Source organism: Ovis aries, chromosome 7 (assembly GCF_016772045.2).
Source record: "Ovis aries strain OAR_USU_Benz2616 breed Rambouillet chromosome 7, ARS-UI_Ramb_v3.0, whole genome shotgun sequence".
In the NCBI taxonomy this organism is placed as follows: Eukaryota; Metazoa; Chordata; class Mammalia; order Artiodactyla; family Bovidae; genus Ovis; species Ovis aries.
The window spans coordinates 33,635,605-33,661,692 of NC_056060.1; the positions used below are offsets into that span (position 1 = coordinate 33,635,605).

Below are 26,088 nucleotides of genomic sequence, written 5' to 3' on the forward strand. Positions count from 1 at the left end.
AAGCCTCTAGTTCTAATTCCAACTGGCAGCCCTAGCATTCTCAAGCTCCATGTATACAGGTGGTTTATCCAGCAGGCATTTTGAAGTTAACTCTTGCTACACAGAAACAACATAATATTATGTAATATAAACATTACAATGTAAATGGGGCCACTAGCTAGTCTCAACTCTAATACCTCGTTTCCTAATAACTCTAATCCTGAGTCACCTGGTCTGAGAGCGGATCTCACCCCAAACACAATTTAAATCAGTTCTCAAAGTTTATGAGCTTGTTACTGAACCTAAACTCATTCTGCTCACCGCATGACAGGCCAATAAATCAGAAAACGAGCTGTTGGGACAAGAAATGACAACTTGAGTCAAAAAACTAGCAGACTGAGATGTCAGATTAGCGTCTCAAAAAAACATCTCCCCGTCAGTCCAAACCTGGGCTCTTTTTAGTATACAGCAGGGGGAGGAGGAGGGACCCACTGTGGCACCAACCAATGGCTGAGCAGGGCTACTAATGGTTGCTGATTGACGGTTGCTCACTAACAGTCACTTGCTTGGGGGAGGGGCCCACTGTGGCACCAACCAATGACTGAGTGGGGCCACTATGGCTGGTGTCTGCCTCGCTGCTACTGCACCCCAAGCAGAAAGGTACAACTGCAGAAAGCAGCCAGGTCTGAACTAGCACCCAGCTGGTCAGCAACATCATTCTTCAACCCACAGTGCAAGGTGTGCCGGTGGCAGAGACCATTAGTGGCCATGTGGAGATGGCTGACACGCCCATCAACCAGAACCACTGTCTGAGGCAGTGGGCACTGTGAGCACAGCCCTTTGCTGGCCATACCAGCCAGCCGGTGACCCCCAAGACAGCCTCAGAGCTGGTGCCCCCGGAGTGGAGCTCCCACCTGGCTGTTTGTGCAGCGGGAGCCAGCCAGCCTGGTGGGCTTAGTCAAGGCCTGAGTGGAGACGGGCAGCTGAGCAGCCCCTGCCTCGAAGGAGCCCACAGGCCGGTGCCAGAGAGGGAAGAGCCCATCACGCCTCAGGTTCAGGCTGGTGAGGCCACCACTACAAGCTCAGCTTTCCTTTATAGTTTATAAATTAAGGAGAACCCAAAGTAACTTTTGTTTATGGGTTATGTCTATGGATAATTACCATATTAGAAATCAAAATTGAAGAATATTATAAATATATATTTATTCATTTTGAAATAATAAACATGGCATTACTTATTACATTTTAACACAAATATAACACTTTTATGACAAATAGCTATATTTTCCCAAAAAATTGTTAAGAATAGTGATATTTTCAATCTTTAGTATCTGGATTAATAGAAGACAGCCGGATTCGCATACCTGCTTCAAAGTCAATCTACTGTAATCTGTTGCTTCAGTTAAAAGTATATGAAGAAAATTTGGCCTTACACAGTAGTTGGAAAGGGGAGGAGAATTACCCTTTTCAAATAATGGTGGATATTCTTCTTTAATACTAATATCAAAACTGGACAAGAGGTAGTTTCTTAACGGTTAGTTATAATGTGAAATCTGTAACCCTAGTTATTCCATAAATCCATGGATCTATTTTTCATGTTAAATGGATCTTTTATCCTGCATTGGTTATTTGGAAAACAGTGGTTCACTGAATTATGCAAACCTTCAAAATATTAACACATTTCAATATACAATATCAACAAATCACATTTGTTAATATTGCCACTGATTTTTATCAGAAAAGTCTAAGTACTAGGAAGTTGTAAAGCTCATACTGACATACACAAATTTTCTAAGATTCTAAGTTTTTACTTGAAAGCTCAAATTTTATCATTGACAAAAAATACTGTCCATTGTTTTCCTGAATCAACAGGTCCATTTCAATTTTTACAAAAACGTCTGCCAAATACTTAAGCCTGAACGATAGTGGTTTGTCTGCCACTTATTCTTTCAAGTGAAAATGGAGTCCCATTAAAAAATGACCAGTTCAACTCTCCAATTACCACACAAACACTTTTCCTCAACAAACACTTTTCCTCAACACAAGCTTTACACTTTGGCATACAGCCGAATTGCTTTATATGTACCTCCCAATTTACCACATAGGATATAAAAAAGATGTGTACTCAAAGGTCAAGATTAATTAGAATTTTAAAATTTTACTGCTCCATCAAGAACATTCTTGAGTGACATCGGCTATTTCTTTCTTCTGCCTATGCGAGGCCTTAAAGAACACAATGACTATTAGTACAGTTTGATGCCATTCATTGTCCTGATTCACGTCAAAGCACCAGCAATTTTACCCACCATTGCTTTTGTACCATCAGTGAAACCATTCAGCGGGCAAAAAAGCAAAGAGAATAATTTCAGTATGATAATGAATTATATTACTGACATATCAGTATTACAATGAAACTAGTTTTTACTTTGCAGAGTTCCTAAAAGGGCCTCAGAGCCCAGGGCTCTGCAGCCCATGTTTTGAGAACTGCTGTTCTAATTCACTTTGACCAGTATTAATAACCATGAGAAAAAAGGAGTTTTTTGAAATCCAGAAGTTATAAAAATCAAATGAGATTATCCCTTAAAAGGCATTTATATATTACAGGATACATTTTATCATACAATTTTCAAAAAGATCAATTAAAAGATCATGTCATAAAATACAAAAATACTCCCTACTTGATTAAAATGATTATAGTAACAATTTTATTATATGACATATTTTATTATATTTCTACACGTACTTAAGAACTCTTAATATTCTTGTAAATAAAAACTTGGTGATTTGCTTGCTCACAAAAAAATGTATATTATTTCTACATAATAAAAAATAAATAATAAAAAACATATGTAATTCTAATATTTTAACTATAACATCTGTAATTATCATTAGCTAATTACCAAGTAATTATCCTACCTGAACATTCAGGGACTATCTGATGTTGACCCAAGTTTGAATCTTCATCTGACCCCTCTTCAGGCAATTTTACTTTCTCAGAGTAGCTTTCCCCTTTATTATCATTACTGTTTCTACTTTTCTCTGCATTATTGCTTTCTGAGTGGGCTTCTTTATCAGAGTTCAAATTGACTGCAGTATCAACCTAAAAATTATTTCCAAAGAAATAGTTTTCAAAAATAATGTTTTTTATTTTAAATTTCTAGACTATTTTAACTCAAATATAAGTATTTATGTAAGGACATGCATCATACAGAAGTGTTAAATTATTCTATAATACTTGATAAAATACAATTTACATACACAATTGAATTTAATAACATTTGCACCAAAGTAATATGTACCACTCTTCAGCAATTTCTACCAATAATAGAGAAGAATCAGTCCCAAAGAGAATCTCTCTCTGTCAAGCTCTGAGGACAAGGCACGATGGTCCCTGCTGCCTGAGCTTACTCTCAGATGGAGAATCAAGGGTCTAGAGCAGGACTAATCAACATAGTAGTCACTGGAGTCACTGGTCACATGTGGCTATTGAACAGCTGCAAAGTGAATAGTCTGAATCACAGTGTGCTTCTAATGGAGTTCTTCAAATCAGAACCACGTGCTTTGGTTAATCATTTACTCTTTTACTAGCCACAGCTTTTCTATTTCATTTTGGTATCTCTTTCCATTTTAGCAAAGTTCATTTGCTAAAAACTGGTGAAGACACCAGTTTGGTGCAGCTGTGTTTTCCTGAGAGAGGACAGGAAAAGACATCCATGGCTGCACGAACCAAAAACAGGGATCACAGGGCTTGAAGGCTGTGCCTGGCAGTAAAAGTCACCTTGGAAATTAACACAGCCCACAAGAGAGGCAAAACCTCAGGGAGAGTGGAGACATACCTTTCCCCTCCAACGGAGGGAATCTCTGCTCCAGCCCTGAAGGACTCAGCCCTTGGAGGCTTTTATGCTCATGGTCTACACTCCATCACTGCAATCTGGGTCCCCTTGTGAATCTCCAGGACAGAAGGCAGGTAGTGCTGAGAATGAAACTGCCAGGGTTTAACTGCTTACACGACTGCACAAGCATCTCTCTTCACCTGAACTAGGACATAAGCCCCAGGAGAACTGAGCTGAGTCCGTACTATACAAATCATAACTGACATTTACTGAGGAAATACTACTGGCCAGGTCCTATGCTGACTTGCTTTACACACACTGCCTCAGTCACGTCTCACAATGACCCTCTGGGATAGGTTTTACTGCCCCAATTTAACAGAGAAGAAAACAGGTACATTATGGACTGAAACTAGTAGAGACCTAATTTATAATAAGCAAAACAATGCTTACTTTATGTGATGTGGGAAGTGTTAAAGAGGGTTCCCTGTTCAAAACTATTCTTCTGTGAAAGGCCAGGTAAAGCTTAAAATTCCATAATATCTAGTTAATTCTTAAAGCTGCATTGTTTTCTGAAAATGCTGAAATTGCTAGAAGTCACACAAGCCCTGTCAGTAATTTATATCTTGGCATAAATGAATCAAGCTGATCTTTCCCTGAGAATGGGTTTTTATACAGGGGTAACTGGAAAACTCAGCAGTGGCCACAGGACTGGAAAAGGTCAGTCTTCATTCCAATCCCAAAGAAAGGCAATGCTAAAGAATGCTCAAACTACCACACAATTGCACTCATCTCACACACTAGGAAAGTAATGCTCAAAATTCTCCAAGCCAGGCTTCAGCAATACGTGGACCATGAACTTCCTGATGTTCAAGCTGGTTTTAGAAAAGGCAGAGGAACCAGAGATCAAATTGCCAACATCTGATGGATCATCGAAAAAGCAAGAGAGTTCCAGAAAACATCTATTTCTGCTTTATTGACTATGCCAAAGCCTTTGACTGTGTGGATCACAATAAACTGTGGAAAATTCTGAAAGAGATGGGAATACAGACCACCTGACCTGCCTCTTGAGAAACCTATATGCAGGTCAGGAAGCAACAGTTAGAACTGGACATGGAACAACAGACTGGTTCCAAACAGGAAAAGGAATATGTCAAGGCTGTAAATTGTCACCCTGCTTATTTAACTTCTATGCAGAGTACATCATGAGAAACGCTGGGCTGGAAGAAGCACAAGCTGGAATCAAGATTGCCGGGGGAAATATCAATAACCTCAGATATGCAGATGACACCACCCTTATGGCAGAAAGTGAAGAGGAACTAAAAAGCCACTTGATGAAAGTGAAAGAGGAGAGTGAAAATGTTGGCTTAAAGCTCAACATTCAGAAAATGAAGATCATGGCATCTGGTCCTATCATTTCACGGGAAATAGATGGGAAAACAGTAGAAACAGTGTCAGATTTAATTTTTTGGGCTCCAAAAGGTGACTGCAGCCATGAAATTAAAAGACGCTTACTCCTTAGAAGAAAAGTTATGACCAAACTAGATAGCATATTAAAAAGCAGAGACATTACTTTGCCAACAAAGGTCCACCTAGTCAAAACTATGGTTTTTCCAGCGGTCATGTATGGATGTGAGAGTTGGACTGTGAAGAAGGCTGAGCGCCAAGGAATTGATGCTTTTGAACTGTGTTGTTGGAGAAGACTCTTGAGAGTCTCTTGAACTGCAAGGAGATCCAATAGTCCATTTTAAAGGAGATCAGCCCTGGGTGTTCTCTGGAAGAAATGATGCTAAAGATGAAACTCCAGTACTTTGGCCACCTCATGCGAAGAGATGACTCATTGGAAAAGACTCTGATGCTGGGAGGGATTCGGGGCAGGAGGAGAAGGGGACGACAGAGGATGAGATGGCTGGATGGCATCACTGACTCAATGGACATGAGTTTGAGTGAACTCTGGGAGTTGGTGATGGACAGGGAGGCCTGGCGTGCTGCGATTCATGGGGTTGCAAAGAGTCGGACACGACTGAGCGACTGAACTGAACTGAACTGAACTGAACATAACTAGATATTAGCAACTACTCAGATACCACATTTCAGGATACACAAAGATCTTTCACACATGTTATCCCATATGATCTTGACGCTTAGAATGAGCAGGAAAAATGAGACAAAAAACATGAAACAGAACAAAAGGCAAATAGTGCCCATTTCACAATTTTACCCACAGTTTCCCACCCCGCTGGCACCAACCATCTCCCCATCCCACTGCCCATGGGCCTCTCTATTCCCAACCCCTCTGATTGTCTACCCTGTAGCCTGTTTGCTTTTTCTTACTTCTTCATTCTCAAAGCCACATTCAGTCTCCACTTTTCATTACTCCATGTCCCCTATTTCATCTCCATGTTAGTCCCAGGAAAGTTAGACAGTCTATGAAAACACTTCCAAACAATTAGATACCTACCTGAAAGCCATGAGATTTTTACACCAGTTGCAACAATTGGCTCTTTCAAGAAAAATATTCAGAAGCAACAATAAACCAAAATTCTAAGAATGAGAACTATACCATTACTACAGAAATTTCGTTAAAATTCTAGCATTTTAGGGACTTTCTGGCAGTCCAGTGGTTAAGAATCCATGCTTCCACTGCAGGGGACATGGCGTCAATCCCTGATCGGGAAACCAGATCCCACAAGCTATACACCATGTGGCAAAAAAAAAAAAAAAACCCTCTAGCATTTTAAATTCATTTTCTGCCACTCAGAAATTTTGGCAAGAAATTAATAAAAAACAAATGAGTAATAAAACTAATCAAAATACTAGGATTTATTATTCTGACAATGTAAAAGGTCTTACAGACACTAACTCATTTGCAGTCAGCAGTCAACAATGCAGCATACCTGTGAATTTCCTACCCCAAGCCCAGATGAACCTTACTGATTTTCCACGAACTTTTTAAGACAAATCACAACTTTTACAACGTTTTGCCTTTGATATAAGTATCAAAGTCCTCGTTGGTTAATAAATATGCTAGAGTTTGTTTTGACCTATAGCTTAATGGGTTCAAATAAAATATGCCTGGAATTGCTGATATATTTCTTTTAAATAAATTTTGAATGAGGTAATATCAAGCTATGTTTTAAAACATGTGCATCAATATTGTGAAGCTGCTGCTTTAAAAAAAATTCATCACCTAGGAATACATAAGCAGAAATACTAATCCTTTGCTACTCTAAAATTCGTCAGGTCTTTGTAAATATATTATCCTACCTACATAAAATGGTAAAAATTTCATTCTAAATTTGTTAAACACAGTTATGTGACTAGCTACTGTGTGTCTGACTTTACACTGAATCCCATGAAAAATAACATAGGAAGGACTGACCAATTAGGTTAAAGAATTAAGGCCAATTAGCTAAGACGTATTGAGTACTTACTACGTGCTGCTGCTAAGTTGCTTCAGTCATGTATAACTCTGTGCGACCCCGGAGACAGCAGCCCACCAGGCTCCGCCATCCCTGGGATTCTCCAGGCAAGAACACTGGAGTGGGTTGCCATTTCCTTCTCCAATGCATGAAAGTGAAAAGTGAAAGTGAAGTCGCTCAGTCATGTCCGACTCTTCGCAACCCCATGGACTGTGACCTACCAGGCTCCTCCATCCATGGGATTTTCCAGGCAAGAGTACTGGAGTGGGGTGCCATTGCCTTTTCCATACTAGGTGTTAGTCACTTCTAAAAATTGTAGATATTTCACTCATTTTGTCCCCAAAACATGCCTAAGAGGTGGACAGTAATATTACACATTTGAACAGATTAGGAAACTGACACAGAGTTGAAGTATTAATAATTTTCCCAAAATTACATAAAATATGGTCAGCAGAGCCTATTTTGAACCCATAATCCAGAGTTTAGGTTTATAATCAGTAAGCTTGAGACTAAGGAGTCTAAAATTGTTTTGGGCTACTAGAATCCAAAATTGTTTTAGATTCCAGTTTAGGCTATATGGAAAACTGAATAAACTGAAACCTTCCATCTACTTAGAAATGAACAGTTCTAAGTTCACAAGAATACTGGGGAAATTGCCAGTCAACAGAAATTAAAAGGAAACTAAAAGCTGAGAAACCTGTATGCAGGTCAAGAAGCAACAGTTAGAACCAGATATGGGACAATGGACTGGTTCAAAATTGGGAAAGGATTACGTCAAGGCTGTATATTGTCACCCTGATTATTTAACTTATAGGCAGAGTACATCATGCAAAATGCCAGGCTAGATGAATCACAGGCTGGAATCAAGACTGCCAGGAAAGAATATCAGCAACCCCAGATATGAAGATGACACCACCCTAATGGCAGAAAGCAGAGAGGAACTAATAAGACTTTTGATGAAGGTGAAAGAAGAGAGTGAAAAATCTGGCTTGAAACTCAACTCAACTCAAAAAGATAAGTTCATGGCATCAGGTCTCATCACTTCATGGCAAATAAATGGGGAAAAGATGGAAACAGTGACAGACTTTTATCTTCTTGGGCTCCAAAATCAGTGATCCAATGCAGACAGTGACTGCAGCCATGAAATTAAAAGACAACTGCTCCTTGGGAAAAAAGCTATGACAAACTTAGCATATTAAAAAGCAGAGACATCACTTTACCAGCAAAGGTCCATATAGGCAAAGCTACACTTTTCTCACTAATCATGTACAGATGTGAGAGTTAGACCATAGAGAAGACTAAGCACCAAATAATTAATGCTTCCGAACTGTGGTGCTGGAGAAGACTCTTGAGGGTCCCTTGGACAGCAAAAAGATTAAACAGTCAATCCTAAAAGATATCAACCCTGAATATTCATTGGAAGGACTGGTGCTGAAGCTGAAGCTCCAACACTTTAACCACCTAATGCAGAGCTGACACATCGGAAAAGACGATGATGCTGGGCAAGATTGAAGGCAGGAGGAGAAGGGGATGACAGAGGATGAGATAGTTGGATGGCATCACTAACTCAATGGACATGAGTTTGCACAAACTCAGAAATGGTGAAGGACAGGGAAGCCTAGCGTAGTGCAGTCTATGGGGTTCCAAAGAGTCAGACACAACTTAGAGACGGAATAAGAAAAACAACAAAAACTGAAATAGGAACCTTGTAAATCCTTAAAGCAGATGCCCTGGTGGGGGTTGGGTGGAAGCGGAGTGCGTGTGTGTTAAGTTGCTTCAGTCATGTCTGACTCTTTGTGACCCTATGGACTGCAGCCCACCAGGCTCCTCTGTCCATGGGATTCTCCAGGCAAGAATACTGGATTGCACTGCCATGCCCTCCTCCAGGGGATCTTCCCAACTCAGGGACTGAACCTGCATCTCTTATGTCTCCTGCATTGGCAGGCAGGACCCTTTACCACTAGTACCAGGACAGGTAAAAGAAAAATTTGCTGGCCTCAGAAAGCCATGGACTTCGGCTTTACCACCTACACAGAGCTAGGAGACTAGGACTTGGGCTCATGCAAGACAGGATGGAGAAGACCCTTCCCTCTCCTGCTTCGTGAAGCTAGATCCCTTAAAACCGTGCCTCCTCTGTGACAGTGCAGATTAGAAAACTGTATCTATCCAAAAGCACAGGATACAAACAAGAAACATGTCTGTGTTCCGAGTGGGAAACAGTCTTCCCTGAGAATGTGCAACCATGGGGTCATGCTTTATGGGGGTTTGAATTCTCATTAATATTATTCATGTGCTCTGGAATGCTTCAAGATGAAAAATTAGCCCAAAAAAAAGATTCATGCCAGTGGTATCTCTGAGCCATTTGGTAGAAGCAAACAGAAACTTGCTCTGGAAGGTACAGCTTCAAATCAGGCTCCATAAATTTTCCAAAATTAAAACTTATAATCCCGAAGTTCAAAAGCCATGAACACATGACCAACAGTAAGCAAGAGTCAGAATAAACAAAAGAACCTAAGATATTACTATAAAAATCTGATAAAGATAAATATACTTTGGTCACCTCATGCGAAGAGTTGACTCATTGGAAAAGACTCTGATGCTGGGAGGGATTGGGGGCAGGAGGAGAAGGGGACGACCGAGGATGAGATGGCTGGATGGCATCACTGACTCAATGGACGTGAACCTGGGTGAACTCCGGGAGTTGGTGATGGACAGGGAGGCTTGGCGTGCTGTGATTCATGGGGTCGCAAAGAGTCGGTCACGACTGAGCGACTGAACTGAACTGAAGAAAGAATCCAAATAACACAAAAAGAATAAGATATTCTTTTTAAGAATTCTCCAGGCCAGAAAACTGAAGTGGGTAGCCTTTTCCTTCAGGGGATCTTCCCAACCCAGGTCTCCCACATTGCAGGTAGATTCTTTATCAGCTGAGCCACAAGAGAAACCCAGAAATATTGGCGTGGGTAGCCTAGCCCGCTCCAGTGGATCTTCCCAACCCAGGAATCGAACCAGGGTCTCCTGCATTGCAGGCAGATACTTTACCAACCGAGCTACCAGGGAAGCCCTATCAGAATAAACAAAAGAACTTAAGATGTTATTATAAAAAGCTGATAAAGATGAATAGTTCCAATGAGTCTGAAGAAAGAATCCAAATAACACAAAAAGATTAAGATACATCTGAAAATAAATGACAAAGAACTTCAAGAAATTAAAAATATACCATTAAGATTAAAAATTCAATGGATAGATTAAAGAACAGATTTGACATAGTATTAGAAAGAATTCCAAGAAATATATATTAAAAATTCCCCAGCATGATGCACAGAGAAATAAATGAAATTTTTTTAAAAAAATTTTAAGAGATCTAAAGAATAGAAGAGAAAGGTTCAACAGAAATTTTATTGGACTTCCAGGATTTCAAAATAGAAAAAAATAATGCAAGCAATATTCAAAACATATGAAAATACAGTGGCTAAGAATTTTTTTAAAAAAATAAATAAAAAACACATATTCTTACATTGAAGTAGTACTAGTTAGTCTTCAGAAAGACAAGTTAAATAAGTCCATACCTAGGGGAGTAATAATAGATATCAAAGACAAAGGGAAAAAAATAAAGTGGCCAGAGAAAAATATCTAAACTAGACAACCCACACTGGAATGAATATTGGGCTTAGAAAAGCCTTCTCACTGGCAACAAAAGAGGCAAGAATCTAAATGCAAAATATAAAACTATAAAACTTTCAGAAGAAAAAACAGGAAAAAAAATCTTTGGGAACTTGGGTTAGACAAAGGATTCTTAGATACAACCAAAAAACACAATTCTCAAAAGAAAAAAGCATGATGAATTGCACTTAAAATGTTAAATGCTCTTTAAAAGACACAGTTAAAAGAAAGAAAAACCAAGCTACAGACTAGGAGAAAATATTTGCAAATCATATATCTGACAAAAGACTATTTACTTACTGTTGATTTTTCAGAGTTCTTTATGTATTCTAGAGTCTTTTGAACATAAACTTTCCAAAAAAGATATGTGAATTGTAAATAAGCACATAAAAACACAACATTATTAGTCATCGGGAATATTCCAGGTACACCCTCAATGAGATAGTACTTTATACTTATTGTATGTATGCAAATATTTACAGCAGCTTTATTCATAATCACCAAAATCTGCAAACTACTCAAATGTTCCTCACCTGGGGAATGAATAAGCAAACAGTGGTTTACCCACACAATGGAACACTACTAAGCAATTAAAAGATGTGAGTGAACAAGCATCAACATGGATGAGTCTCAAACACATTGTGCCAGCAAACAAAAGCCAAACTCAAAAGCTACATTTTTTTTTAACTTCATTCATATGACCTTCTGGAAAAGGAAAAACTATAGAGACAGAAAGCAGATCCAGAGTTTCCAGGGATTAAGAGTAGGAGAGACTGTTTTTGACAGGCTAGCATTTTTGAGAGGTAATGATGGAACTGTTCTATATTGTGACTGTGATAATATCACTCCACACACGTGCCAAACTCAGAATTAAACACCAAAAAAGAGTGAATTTCACAGTTTGTAAAATGTTTAAATTAGAAGCAAAGAAGTCAATGAGATGCTATGTAAATAGATAGGAAGATTACTATCATAAAGTTAGAAATTCTCTCCAAATTAATCTATAAATTCAAAGCAATTTCAATCAAAACCTCAACAGTATTTTTCATAGAACTTGAAAACTGTTCTAAAATATAAAAACAACAAAAAGCCAAGTACAGCTAGGACAGTCCTAGAGAAAAATATGATGGGGAGACCGATCTCATCAGATATCAAGAATTATTACAATGCTCTAAGAGTTAACACACAGTGATGACGCAGGATTAGGTGAAACAAAACATAAGAGTTAAGCTAGAAACTGTATTTTACAAAGCTGCTTGCAGGCTGGATTCTGGATATGTGTTAATTTCATCCAATTAGGTGCATCTGCACAGAATTTATACCAGAGGAATAAGGCAGAAGCCATCTTGCTAAGCTCCTGATATGCAGCTGGTCTCTTTACTGACTGATCCACCAAGGAACCCCTATAATATGGACAAGAAATAGCAAAGGCAGTCACCTCTGCATGTCTAGTCACCAGTTTTCTGGTTCTGAGAGATGTGTAGAATATCAGAGGCAGCAACAGCAGCAGCTTTCAGATCTCTGGATTTTGGATAAGGTGGTGTGACTGGGCTTCCCTGGTGGCTCAGCAGTATGGAATCTGCCTGCAATGCAGAAGACACAGGAGACCTGGGTTTGATCCTTGAGTAGGGCAGACCCCCTGGAGGAGGAAATGGAAAATCCCACGGACAGAGGAGCCTGACAGGCTACAGGCCATGGGGTCACAAAACAGTTGCACGTGACTGAGCATGCATGCACAGCGTGACCTGAGAACCAATGATCCAAGAAAAGTCCCTCCTGTGATTTCCTCTTCAGCTGGCCCTCAACTGATTTAGGAGCTGAATTTCTTGTATTCGATCTAGAATACATTCTGGGCTGGAAATGCCTAGAATGCTTTCTATTTCCAGCGTTAAATCATTATAGACAATCCTCTAAGAGTCTCGTAATGCAGTCTAACCCATAAGTCAAAAGAATAAGTGAGAAAGGAGTCATAAAACTGCAAAGCAAATTTTCACCATAAGCTTCAAAATTTTTGTTTCCCACAACCTTAAGACAAATAAACTGCCCCACATCACAGAGAGAAAAACAGATTCTTTAAAACATACACACACATACACATCAAATTAGATATTTTGAGAAAAGATAGATAGACTAATAAAGATAAAAAAGGGAGTCACAGCCAGGTAATGTACCTACTAAATATATACCATGTGGTCTTGATCCAAATTCTGTTTTTTAAATTAATGAATCTTTTTCATAGTAAGAGTCAATGGTGGCATAGTAGATATTAGAATACAAAGCTCTCTTATGAAAGAAGTTAACAAATGAGCATTATCAAAGTACAACTATGAAAAAATAAGCCATACTCTATCCCCCCCACCAAAAAATGAGAAAGTAAAGAAGGAAAGAGTATTTTCACATTAAAAGATCTAAAGTAACAAACAAGAAATCTATGAGTGCTCCCAGAACACACCTTTTAAAGAGAAACATTAGAAGGGGATGTTAGCAACAGCTCTGGTTTACAAGTTGCTAGAGATTGAAAGAAGTCATTTATATCATTTCTAAACAGCAAAGTACCTTGAAGGATGCTGGTTCTGGTGAGAGCACCTCCAAAGAAGCATTTGAACTTTGGCTCCCAGGACGTGTCCTTGAATTTGAGGCTGGTTTTGAAATTCCATCTAAGTTTCCCTTTATAATATCCATTGATATCCTAAAACAAAATTTTAAGCAAGCTGTGACTTGTATGTTTAAATGTTTCATCACTGTTAACATTCAGTTAACTCAGAGCCTTTATTATAAGGATTATGTTGCTACCAAACTCACAGGACCCTAACTTCATCAAAAGATGTCTATGTCCACGGATCATTACATTTTACATCACTGTAAGTGGAAAAAAGCATGCTGCCCGGGATGTTAGATTCTCAAAGTGGCTAAAAAAGTGCAGAAGTGAATGCCATTCAGCGGCTTTCTGCATCTCCAACAGAAACACTTATTATGTCCTAGGCCTTAGAAGACCCTTTCAGAGAACCACACCTCTCAGCCAAGACTCATGCTTCATAGTAATAATTTCCCAAGGCCTCTACTTGCTTTTGGTTTTGCTTTCCTTATTCTAGCTCAGCCTTCAGCCTGGGCTCCCTCTCAGCTCTGATTTCTCCTCTCTTCCTTGGTACGGAATCTTCATGGAGTACCTGCTGCTGCTGCTGCTGCTGCTGCTGGTAATCACTCTTCTTTCAACCCTGCCCTTCTGAGACACACAATTCCACTTCTGCCCTGAAGCAAGAGAGAACTGAACCTACTCTATCTACTAGAGGACAGACTTTCATTATCTGGATACACATTGCCAATCTCCTTAACTATTTTTTGGGTAACACAGTCCAAAGGCCTTATACCAGTCTGGCTGCTCTGTTCCCAGGACTGTTTCCTAAAGCAGGAGATATTAGGCAGGGTGGTTTAATCTAATGAGAAAACTTGAGTATTGCCAGCACCTCAATCCTGCCAAACTGTGCCCTTGATTAGGACCATCCCCGATTTGTTCAGTAACGCTGGGGTGGCATACATGTCAAATAAAATGGAAGACAGAGAGAATTTCAGAGTTTGCCTTCTCAATACTTAGCTTTACATATGTGTGACTGGATATCGTCCAACAAATCCTTTCCTAAATTCCTACTGGTTATGAATCAAACCATTTCTCTCATAAGAGAATAAAGGCAACTGCCTTTGGCCCAGCAAGTGAAACAATGTCCTTTTCTTACCCTACAAAATGACTCATCTATCTTTCTCTTTTTGAACAGGGAAGGCAGAGTCCAAGGAAGTTCCGGACACAGGAGGAAGCCCAAACATGAACAACCCCATGCTCCTCCAAGGCACACAGAGGGATAATATGATTTAGCTCCCAACCATTCAATGTACCAAGGCGTCAAGGACCAGTAGGTCAACTCTTTCCATCTCAGCAAATGAAAAAGGCATTGATCCCAACATTATTCAACTCTGTAAAAGGGTTTCTGGCTCACTCAGGAAGGCACTGACATTATTATTGTGGGATGACGGATCACTCTGGCCCATCACATCACAATCAAAAAGCGTAAGTCACTGAAAGGCCAAATGTCTTGTAATGCACTAAGCAGCCTGTCAAGGGAGACTTATTGCAGTGCACAGAGGGAGCAATGAGATGGAAGCCTGTGCAGAGCCCATATAATACACATCAATAATGGGAGGGGCACAGCAAACCACCAATGGCACGGATCAGCTAAGAGGCTCCAGAAATCTCTCAATTTGCTTTAGAAATAGGTCTGTTCTTTCATGTTTGCTCCTGAAAATCATAAATAAAACACACTTCCCAGGATGGGTAGGGATATAACTAACAATCTTATGATTTGGCCATCTAGAAAAAAGTATGGATAAAGGGCAGTGAATTAGGAACTTAGAGATGTATCTGAGCGTATTAGAAAACAATCTCAGTAGCCATAGAGAAATTCCACAAGAAAAATAAAGCACTGTACTAGAAAGCAAACAATCAAATGACAATTAAATACTTTTAATTATATAAGCACTGAATATTGATTTAACCAAATACTGTGCCTTAATTATATTGAGTGTATGTGAGAAGGAGTATGTAAAAGGAAATGTATAAAAAATCTAATCTGTCAAAATAGGAAATCAAAGAGAATATCCAAAACTTGATAAATCTAAACAATAGTTAAACAAGCATAATGTTTACAAGTTCAAGATATTTGTCCCTGAAGGACGTGACTTTTTCCATTGTAAATATTATAATGTAGTTTGACGTATTTTACCACATTACTTTATTAAAAGTTTTTTAAATTGCTTAATAAATATGAAATCTCCAAGGGGCTGGAAGGAAACATACATCTAATTTACATAATAATGAGGTTTTTTTTGTTGTTTAGTTGCTAAGTCCTGTTCAGACTCTTTTGAAACCCCATGGACTACAGCTGCCAGGTTCCTCTGTCCATGGGATTTCCCAGGCAAGAATCATGGGGTGGGTTGCTATTTTCTTCTCCAGGGGATCTTCCCCACCCAGGGATCAAACCCACATCTCCTACTTGGCAGGCAAATTCTTTACCACTGAGCCACCTGGGAAGCCACTTTACAAGTTCAGTGGTAAAGAATCCGCCTGCCAATGCAGGAGACACAGGTTCCATCCCTGGGTTGGGAAGATCCTCTGGAGGAGGAAACAGCAACCCACTCCAGTATTCTTGGCTGGAGAATCCCATGGACAGAGGAGACTGGTGGGCTACAAATTCATAGTGTTACTAAGAATCAGACTCAACTGAGCATGCACAAATACACCTGGGAAGCCCAAAAATGAGGTTAGTGACTTACCAAGCAGGACATCAAGAGCATAAGTCAAAAAATAAGAGACTAATAGACGTGATCACATAACATTGACTGCTCTTGAGTATCAAACCAAAAAGAAAAAAAAAACTCTAAATTAAAAGATAGATGAGAAACTGGAGGAAATATATGCAATACAGATAATATACAAAAGATGAATACATTTACATATTTAAAGAGCTCTTATCAACAAGGAAAAGAAGCATTCCAATAGAAAACTGGCAAAGGGCATAGACAAGGAAGGAAGGCAGGAAGCAGGAAGGAAGGAAGTCGACATCCTGTTTAGAAAACAAGACCAATTTCTCTAATTAAAAACATATACAGAGAGGGACCTGAAAGATGATCACAAATCAAAGAAGTGACAGTGGTGGGTTCTGGACCAGTAGGTTCACGGATGTTCTTGTGTCTTCTTTTACCTTTTGCTTACCTCTACTTGCTGGTTTTCTAGTATCTTAAATTCATAATTAAAGAATTTTATTTATTGTAGTAAATTTTCTGGAATACATTAAAGTATATTCAAAAATAAATAAAAATCACCCAGTATTCATCACCCTGAGCTAAACACTGCTGGCACATTTCTTTTACATTTTTGCCTTGTATATTTTTTCAAAAAAATTGAATCCATGTATTCCTCACTTAACATTAAGTGATCAGCATTTTCTTATTACATTAAAGATAGTTCTAAAATAGTATATTATTCAGTTCTTGATATTCCATTAAACAGAAGGATATATGACCAGATTCTAACTTGCAACAAATCACTATTCTTTAAGAGGTACAAAGTTTTCATAACATTCATTTCAAGTGAGATTAATTTAAACTTTTTCATATAGGCTTGTGAGAAATGCAACCACCATGAATGATTTAAAACCAAAATGGGGACACCAGGCCAATGTAATTTGATGTTTTGGGATGAATGAAAGAATCAAAAGAAAATTAATCCTCCTCTGTTTAGTTATAATGAATAGCCAGCCTTTCTAAAAAGGAGAATTACATTTATTTTCATGATTTTAATGTCTAAAACTATTTGTGGTGTTTTTTTTTACTTTCTATATTTATCATGTAAGAAATATTTGCCTATGAGAGGGGGAAAAAAAGCACATAATATAGAACAATGTAAAAGTTTTTCAAGTTCAACTTACCCTCATCCCAAGAAACACAGTTAATAGATTTTTGTAGGTCTTACTTATTTAGGCATATGCAAACTTTCTATCCTTTAACTACCTATTCCTACTCAACACAAACACACACAAATGGCATGGTGCTTCACAACTTGCTTTTTCACACTTAATGCATTTCAGAGACTTTTCTGTACCACCACACACAAATACATTTCATGCTTTCAAATCATGGCATAATACTCTTTTGCATAGATGTAGCACTTTAAAAATCAGTTTCATTTAGCTTTTATATGGAAGATTTGCTATAAAAAGCAAAACAAAAATTTACTCAAAATTGATCACAGGCCTAAAAGAAAAACTCAAAACTATAAACTTTCTATAAAATATGTGTGATCATGGGCTAGGCAAAGATGTCTTAGATACAACATCAGAAAGTGAAAAGAAAGTGAAGTTGCTCAGTCGTGTCCAACTCTGCAACCCCATGGACTGTAGCCCACCAGGCTTCATCCGTGGAATTTTCCAGGCATGAGTACTACAGTGGGTTGTCATTTCCTTCTCCAGAGGATCTTCCCAACCCAGGGATTGAACCTGGGTCTCCCACATTGCAGGCAGACGCTTTACCATCTGAGCCACCAGGGAATCCCTTGGCGGACAACATCAGAAGTATGATTCATAAAAGAAAATACTGATAAATTGGAATGTATCAAAGTTTAAAAGTACCACTCTTCAAGTGACACTACTGAAAAGGAAAACAAAAGTCAAATATTGGAAGAAAATATTTGCAAAACACATAGCTGACAAAGGACTTACATCTTGAATATATGAAGAAGTATCAAGACTCAATAATAAGAAAGATTTGAGCAGACACATCACCAAAGATGTATAGATAGCAAGCTAGCACAGAAGACGGTCAACATCATTAAGCTATGGGAAAAATTCAAATTAAAACCATAATAAGATACTGCTACACATTCAAATGGTGAAAATTACTTTTTTAGAAACTAACAATACCAAGTGCCGACAAAATTGAAGCCACTGGAACTTTCATATATTGCTGATGAGAATACAAAATGGGATAGCAGTGTTGCAGAAACCACTTGCCACTTTCTTACAGTGTTCAACATACACTTACCTTATGACTCCACAATCTCACACTTGGATATTCACCCAAGGAATGAACATTTATAATCACACAAAAATCTGCATATAGAGGTTTATAGCAACTCCATTAACAACTTCCCCAAACTAGGAACAATCCAAATGTCCCTCAACTAGACAATGAATAAGCAACTGTGGTACATCCATACAGTGGAACACTGCTCGACAGCATAAGGAAACAAACTACTGATAGAAAACTTAGGCAAATCTCAACTATATGTTGCTAAGTTGAAAGAGGCCAGATTCAAAAGTCTCCATAGTATTTGCTTCCAATTATATGACTTCTAGAATAGAGAAAACTATAGGGACAGAAAATGGATGACTGTTACCAGGGCTGGGCATAGGGAAGGGTTAACTACATAAACTGGTATCAGGGGATTTCTGGGAGAATGATGCAAGTGTTTTGTATCTTGACTGTGATGGGTAATAACATAAACACAAACTGTATGAGTCTGCCAAAGCTCACAGAACTGCAATATTAAAAGGGTAAATTTTACGGTATGTAAAACCTCAATTTTAAGTTAACCTCTTTGTACAAATTTTTGCTTAGTTATGTTTATATGTCCAGAATATAAAATTGAATTGCTAAGTCAAAAAAAATTGCAATATGACCCAGAAATCCCACTCCTGGGCATACACCCAGACAAAATTATAATTCAAAAGGATACATGCACCCCTATGCTCATAGCAGCACTATTTACAATAGTGAACACAGGGAAACAACCTAAATCTGTCCATCAACAGATGAATGGATAGAGAAGAGGCAGGGAAAAAGTGAAAATGAAGTCGCTCAGTCCTGTCTGACTGTTTGTGACCCCATGGACTGTAGCCTATCAGGCTTTTCCAACCTTGGGGTTTTCCAGGCAAGAGTACTGGAGTAGGTTACCATTTCCTTCTTCAAGGGATCTTCCCAACCCAGGGATTGAACCCAGGTCTCCTGCACTGCAGGCAGATGCTTTACCCTCTGAGCCACCAGGGAAGCCCAAAGACATGGTACATATATACAATTATTTAGCCATTAAATATATTATTCAGTCATTAAAAAGGATGAAATGGCGCCATTTGCAGCAACACAGATAGACCTAGAGATTATCATACTAAGCAAAGTCAGTCAGAAAGAGAAAGACAAATACCATATCACTTATTGAGGAATTTAGTACAACACGAACATACATAAAACAGAAACAGACTCACAGATACGGAGAACAGACTTGTGGTTGCCAAGGGGGAGGGGAAAGAGGAGAGGGGAGGAACAGGAGTTCGGGATTAGCAGAGGCAACCTATTAAAAATAGGATCAATAAACAACAATGTCCTACTGTATAGCCAGAGAACTATATTCAATATCCTGTGACAAACCATAATGGAAAAGAATATGAAAAAGAATATACATATATATGCATGTATAACTGAGTCACTGCTATACAGAAGAAATTAACACTGTATATCAACTACACTTCAATAAATTTTCTTAAATTGTTGAGCAAACACTTGAATTTCCAATTTTGGTAAACTACCAAATTGTCCTACAACAGAACTGTACCAGATTACATTACTACCAACAGGGTATGCTGAGATGAAAGCGTCTGTTTCGCCAGCAGGGCCAATCTGATTATGTCAAAGATTTTCACCTTTGTCAAGCTGGTACATGTCAAAAAGTATCTATGAGTTACATTTCTTTAATTACCAAAGAAGTTGTCGCTAGTCAAATGTTTACTGCCCACCTTTTTTTTTTTTTTTTCCCCTGTGAAATATCTATTGGCATCCTTTGTCACTTATAGACTATGTAAAATGACTGGTGATTAATTTGTAACACAAGTTCTAGATCTTATGGGCTAGGACAGTGGGAGTCCTTGGTACTAGGTCTTAAGGTCAGGAACGTTTGCTACAGTGTCCAGGAAATCCTGGCCCAGCCTTCGAAGAGACTGAAGCTTCTCCGAGGTCAGACCCACCGCCCCCTCCCAGGACTCCGGGCCGGCCCCCTGCTGACACCCTCCCGCCCATCCCCAGCCCAGCAGCCAGATGGGACTACGCTCCACTCCTTCACTGGCTTGTAGTCCGGCGACAGAGCTCCGCTGCTAATCTGTGCGGTCCCTCACCTTCTGGGCGAAAACTAGTGTCCAGTCGTCAGAGCATTGACACAGCGTCACGCACTGTCCCCCGAAAGGGAGGAGTCTTTTCCCGCCACCGCAGTTTCTCTTTCTCTACAAGTGGAAGTAGCGGCGGGTCCTAAGCTCTCTTGCCTCTCGGAACGCCGTTCCCTTGGCAACCAGAAGCGGACGCTTCCAGTCTCGCGATAGGAGAAAAGGACAGTACCATCTAGGAACAAGACGTGGGAGCCCAAGAACGGCTGGGGCACAACCTGACGAAACCCTGAGACCTGGGGAATCTCTACTGTCTCCTCTGTCTTCTGGGCGGACGGTGGAGGGTGTGGAATGGTTTGTTTGTATTTAGGTTGAAGCCGGAACGAGGATGTATGGATGTTTGTATGCCTCTGTCCTCACTATTAATATGATGCTCTACAGGTTAGCTCATCCTCTCCGAGTTCAGTTTGCTTCTCCGTAAAATGGGGTAGTAATAATTGCTTCCTCACAACATTGTTGTGCGCTCAAAAACATAATGTTCTGTGAAGTTCTTAGTAAATGTTGGATGGCGTGTAAATAAAAAATAGTCGTTTTGCCCAGATTGGACTACAATCCAAAGAAGGTAGTAATTTCTATATGCACTTTCTTTCTTTTGTGGTTCTATAATTCTCAGAGCATGAAGACTACTTCCCTGGGTCCTCAAATTGACTTTTCTTCATCCTCAGTGCCATCAAATGTCTGCTTCTTCCAGTATAAGCAGCATTTTACAGTTTACAAGACATTTTCAATACATGGACCTTTTAGCCTCATTGTTAGGTGGTGAGGTATGTGTTCTGTAAGTATTTTTCAGAAGATCAAATAGATAAAAGTGATGTGTGCAGACTAGGACAGTGGTGGTTGTAAAAATCTGACTCTAAATGTCATCCATATACTTCTAAACTCTGCATTTCTATCTCCAGCTCTGAAATCCACACGCTTATCTGACTAGGTGACATCGATGTAAGAAGGACCTCAAATTTAAGATGTCAAAAAACTGAACTTCTCCATGGCCCCTCCTCCACCTCACCTTCTTACCTATCTTACCTAATCAATAACTGCATCCTGCCAGTCTCAGGCCCTCCTTGGGGCCTGAGATAATAATTGCTTCCTCAAGGTCCTCCTTGTTAGTGTTTCTACTCAAGAATTTCTTCCCAACATTTCTCAGAATCTTTATATGTTTTTCCAAATTAAAAGAAAGTCAGTTGAGAAATCAGGAAAATTGGACAGAGAGTTCTAATTCTCCTGCAAGAGTTAAACCTTAGCAATCAACATAGAGATCCACTGATACCAAGATAAATCAAAAGCAAGGGCAGGAAACACTGTGAGTCAGAAGCTGAGATAAACGTTCCAGGAATCAGGAGCACCTGAGAAAGAGGCAATCACAATTTAACCAGTCAATTTTGCTTGCTGTTATGGGAAAAGGGGTACGTCAAGGCTGTATATTGTCACCCTGCTTATTTAACTTATATGCAGAGTACATCATGAGAAATGCTGGGCTGGAAGAAGCACAAGCTGGAATCAAGATTGCCAGGAGAAATATCAATAACCTCAGATATGCAGATGACACCACCCTTATGGCAGAAAATGAAAAGAAACTAAAAAGCCTCTTGATGAAAGTGAAATAGGAGAGTGAAAAAGTTGGCTTAAAGCTCAACATTCAGAAAACTAAGATCATGGCATCCGGTCCCATCACTTCATGGGAAATAGATGGGGAAACAGTGGAAACAGTGTCAGACTTTTGGGGAGGGGCTCCAAAATCACTGCAGATGGTGATTGCAGCCATGAAATTAAAAGACGCTTACTCCTTGGAAGGAAAGTTATGACCAACCTAGATAGCATATTCAAAAGCAGAGACATTACTTTGTCCACAAAGGTCCATCTAGTCAAGGCTATGGTTTTCCAGTGGTCATGTATGGATGTGAGAGTTGGACTGTAAAGAAAGCTGATCGCCAAAGAATTGATGCTTTTGAACTGTGGTGTCGGAGAAGACTCTTGAGACTCCCTCAGACTGCAAGGAGATCCAACCAGTCCATTCTGAGGGAGATCAGCCCTGGGTTTTCTTTGGAAGGACTGATGCTAAAGCTGAAACTTCTATATAACTTTTATAAGAGACGTAGCCTGTAGCAAATATTCAAATATTGGAGTACACAGAGAACGTTATTGGGTGGATACCATTTGAATAATGTACCACACAAATCTCCAAGCAAGGCTAACAGCGCTTCCCATAATCATGGGTTGGAAATTGCTCATTTAAGAACTTATTTTGAATAAAAACTTGTTCCTTGGACTATCACTCATAGAATTTGTGTAAAGTATACAATAAGTATCAACTTATCAACATTTATTTTACTTGCAAGAATGACTATTAGAAGACTGTGCAGAAACACACACTTACCACACTCAGTTCAGTTCAGTTCAGTTCAGTTGCTCAGTCATGTCTGACTCTTTGCGAACTCATGAATCGCAGCATGCCAGGCCTCCCAGTCCATCACCAACTCCCGGAGCTCACTCAAACTCACATCCATCGAGTCGGTGATGCCATCCAGCCATCTCATCCTCTGCTGCTTTATCCTCTGCAATAAATTGTGTCTTTGTTTTTAATTTCCTGAAATACTTCTATGCCAACTATTGCAATTATACCCTCAAAACAATTCACATTCAGATATGTTAGAGCACCATATTTTTCTCTGCTGTGTTTATACCCCACCCCCAAAATATTCTAGAAAGAATTATGCCTTTCAAAATAATTCATAAAGATTTCATCTACAGTCAAGATATTTTAAGCTAAAATTTCCCTGGTCTCCTTCCAGGTTGGTGACATATGGCAGCGTTGGTTTCAAAGCTGGTTTTTGTTTTTGTTTTCGGTCTCTCTCTGTTCCTGAAATTCTCCTTCTGAGTGGAGTCAGATTTGAATGAATGAATGAGCCCACGTTGTATTCCATCTGGGCTCCAACTCTCATGCCAGCCTTGTTGTCCCAATTTCCTTTTTCTCACCATGAGCTTCAGCCAAATGTAACACGATACTAGGAGAGAAACCTCACTAAGAATTGTATCATAGATTCCACAAACTAGATTTAACAGTCATTTCTTTGAAGGGAAATTAAAAATGTGTGCTACTGGACAGTTCCCATGACGTGTGAATCTATGGCTTAGTTATTAATAAGTAACATTTACTGAGGGTTTAGGACATGCTTCAGATACATCATTCCATGTCACTTCATAACACCTATGCAACAGGACTGCTATTACCCAGATCGGTACTTGAGAAGCAGAGCATGGGGGTTAAGTGATTTTGCCAAGTTCATTTGGTAACTAAATGGTACTTGGATTCCAACCCAGTTCCAAAGCCTGTTTATTCTCTTCACCTTCTCACTGGACTGAATTCAAGAAGAAAGTTTACTTGTGTCCACTAGATGGTGCTGATTGCCTTCTGTTAAAAACAAAACTCCAAATCCGCTTTCAGAAATTCACTTTCCTTGGATTTTAGGTGTGATCCAAGAGGCGACTGAACTGAAATGTTCTGTTGTTTGAACTGTGCTTGGGTACGTCTTTAAGTGGGGCTTCTCAGGTGGCTCAGTGGTAAAGAACCTGCCTGCAGTGCAAGAGACATGGGTTCTATCCCTGGGTTGGGAAGATCCCCTGCAGAAGGAAATGGCAACCCACTCCAGTATTCTTGCCTGGGAAATCCCATGGACAGAGGAGCCTGGGCTATAGTCCATGGGGTCGCAAAGAGTTGGACATGACTTAGTGACTGAGCATGCACATCTATAATAGCCATCCAAAGAAGAGTGAATTAGATACCAAAAAATCAGAGCAGACTTTTTTTTAATCTTAGTACATATTATAAATATATGTATGTGCTCAGTTGTGTCCACTCTTTGCAACCCCATGGACTGGAGCCTGATGAGAGCCTTAATGGATTTCCCAGGCAAGAATACTGGAGCGGGCTGCAACTTCTGCCTCCAGGGGATCTTCCCCACCCAGTGATGGAATCAGCATCTCCTGCATCTCCTAAATTGCAGGCAGATTATTTACTGCTGAGTTACCTGGGAAGCTCTCCATATTATAAAATTGTTATTGGCCAGTCACCAAGTCATGTCACCAAGTCGTGTCCGACTCTTTGGGACCTCCATGGACTGCAGCATGCCAGGCTCCTATTATTTGATACCTAATATCAAATAACCATTGATAATTTTGAGAGACTAAAGTTCTCACCTATTTGTATTCCTATAAAACCTGCAGACTTTCTATAAAAGTCCATGTTTTATTTCATATACCCTTTTACCCAAACTCCACTCTCTCCTGTTCCTCCTGGTCCTGCTTGGCCACAACACTACCCACGTAATCAAGAGGCAAGACCAGGGGAGTAAATCAAGGCTTAAACAGCAAAAATCAAGTTCTGGAACAAGTAATCCTATTTTTATTCACAGTAAAAATGCACTTAGTATGTGTTTAGTTCTTTTTTCAGTACTTAAAAGCTATGAAATAAATCTGCTAAAAATGGGTTCTCAGATTTTGTTGTTCATAAGGATCATTTCAGATGTTATTTAAAATGTTGATTTTTGCCATTTGCGGCAACATGAATGAAACTAGAGAGTGTCATACTGAGTGAAGTAAGTCAGACACAGAAGGAAAAATATCATATGTAATCCCTTATATGTGAAATCTAAAAAGAAATTATACAAATGAACTTACTTACAAAACAGAAAGAGACTCACAGAAAATGAACTTGCCGGTAGGCAAAGGGATGTTTAAAGAGTTTGGGAAGGTCATTTACACACTGCTATATTCAAAACGGATAACCAACAAAGACCTACTATATAGCACATGGAATTCAACTCAAAGTTATGTGCCAGCCTGGATGGGAGAGGAGTGTGGGGGAAAATGGATAAATGTATAGGTATGGCTTAGTCCCTTCACTGTTCACCTGAAACTACCATAACATTGGTAGTTTAATGTTAATTGGCTATACCCCAATGCAAAATAAAAAGTTTAAAGTTTGAAAACTAAATAAATAAATACAATGTTGATTTTAGTCCCTATTCTCTGAATTAGTAGGTCCAGGAATCTTCATTTTAACAAACACTAGTGATTTTGGTGCAGTATGACGATGAGCATGCTTTGAAAAACACTGACTCAAGTTTGTATTTTAAAGAATAAATAGTGATAAGGTTGCTGCTCTGAAAGGAACCAGAGAGACCCCTGGATCTGGGCAATCCAGGGGCTCTGAACACAGACATTCAGTACTCCCTTTGTAAAGAGTAAGCTAGAAATGAGAATGTTCTCACCTCCAGCTTCCTTGATTCTGAACCCTCTCCTTACTCTGTCTATTATGCAATGCAATAGAGAATCAGGGGTTTCCCCAGTGGCTCAGCGGTAAAGACTGGGTTCTATCCCTGGATCAAGAAGATCCCCTGGAGCAGAAAATGGCAACCCTGGAGAAGCCCATGGACAGAGGAG

General features: G+C 39.3%; 1 protein-coding gene across 5 annotated transcripts in view; it reads right to left on the bottom strand.

Moving 5' to 3' along the window:
- FSIP1 (fibrous sheath interacting protein 1) overlaps positions 1 to 20,776 on the bottom strand; it is a 210,863-nt gene extending 190,087 nt beyond the window's left edge. For all 5 annotated transcript variants that reach the window (XM_012181177.4, XM_060418584.1, XM_012181178.4 and 2 more), the window contains exons 1-3: positions 20,605 to 20,776; positions 13,451 to 13,583; positions 2,896 to 3,079 (exon numbers count right to left, since the gene is read on the bottom strand). In XM_012181177.4, the coding sequence (XP_012036567.3) occupies positions 2,896 to 3,079; positions 13,451 to 13,576 (310 nt within the window). In that variant the 5' untranslated portion in view covers positions 13,577 to 13,583; positions 20,605 to 20,776. The remainder of the gene's footprint in view (positions 1 to 2,895; positions 3,080 to 13,450; positions 13,584 to 20,604) is intronic.
- Positions 20,777 to 26,088: the final 5,312 nt, after the last annotated feature.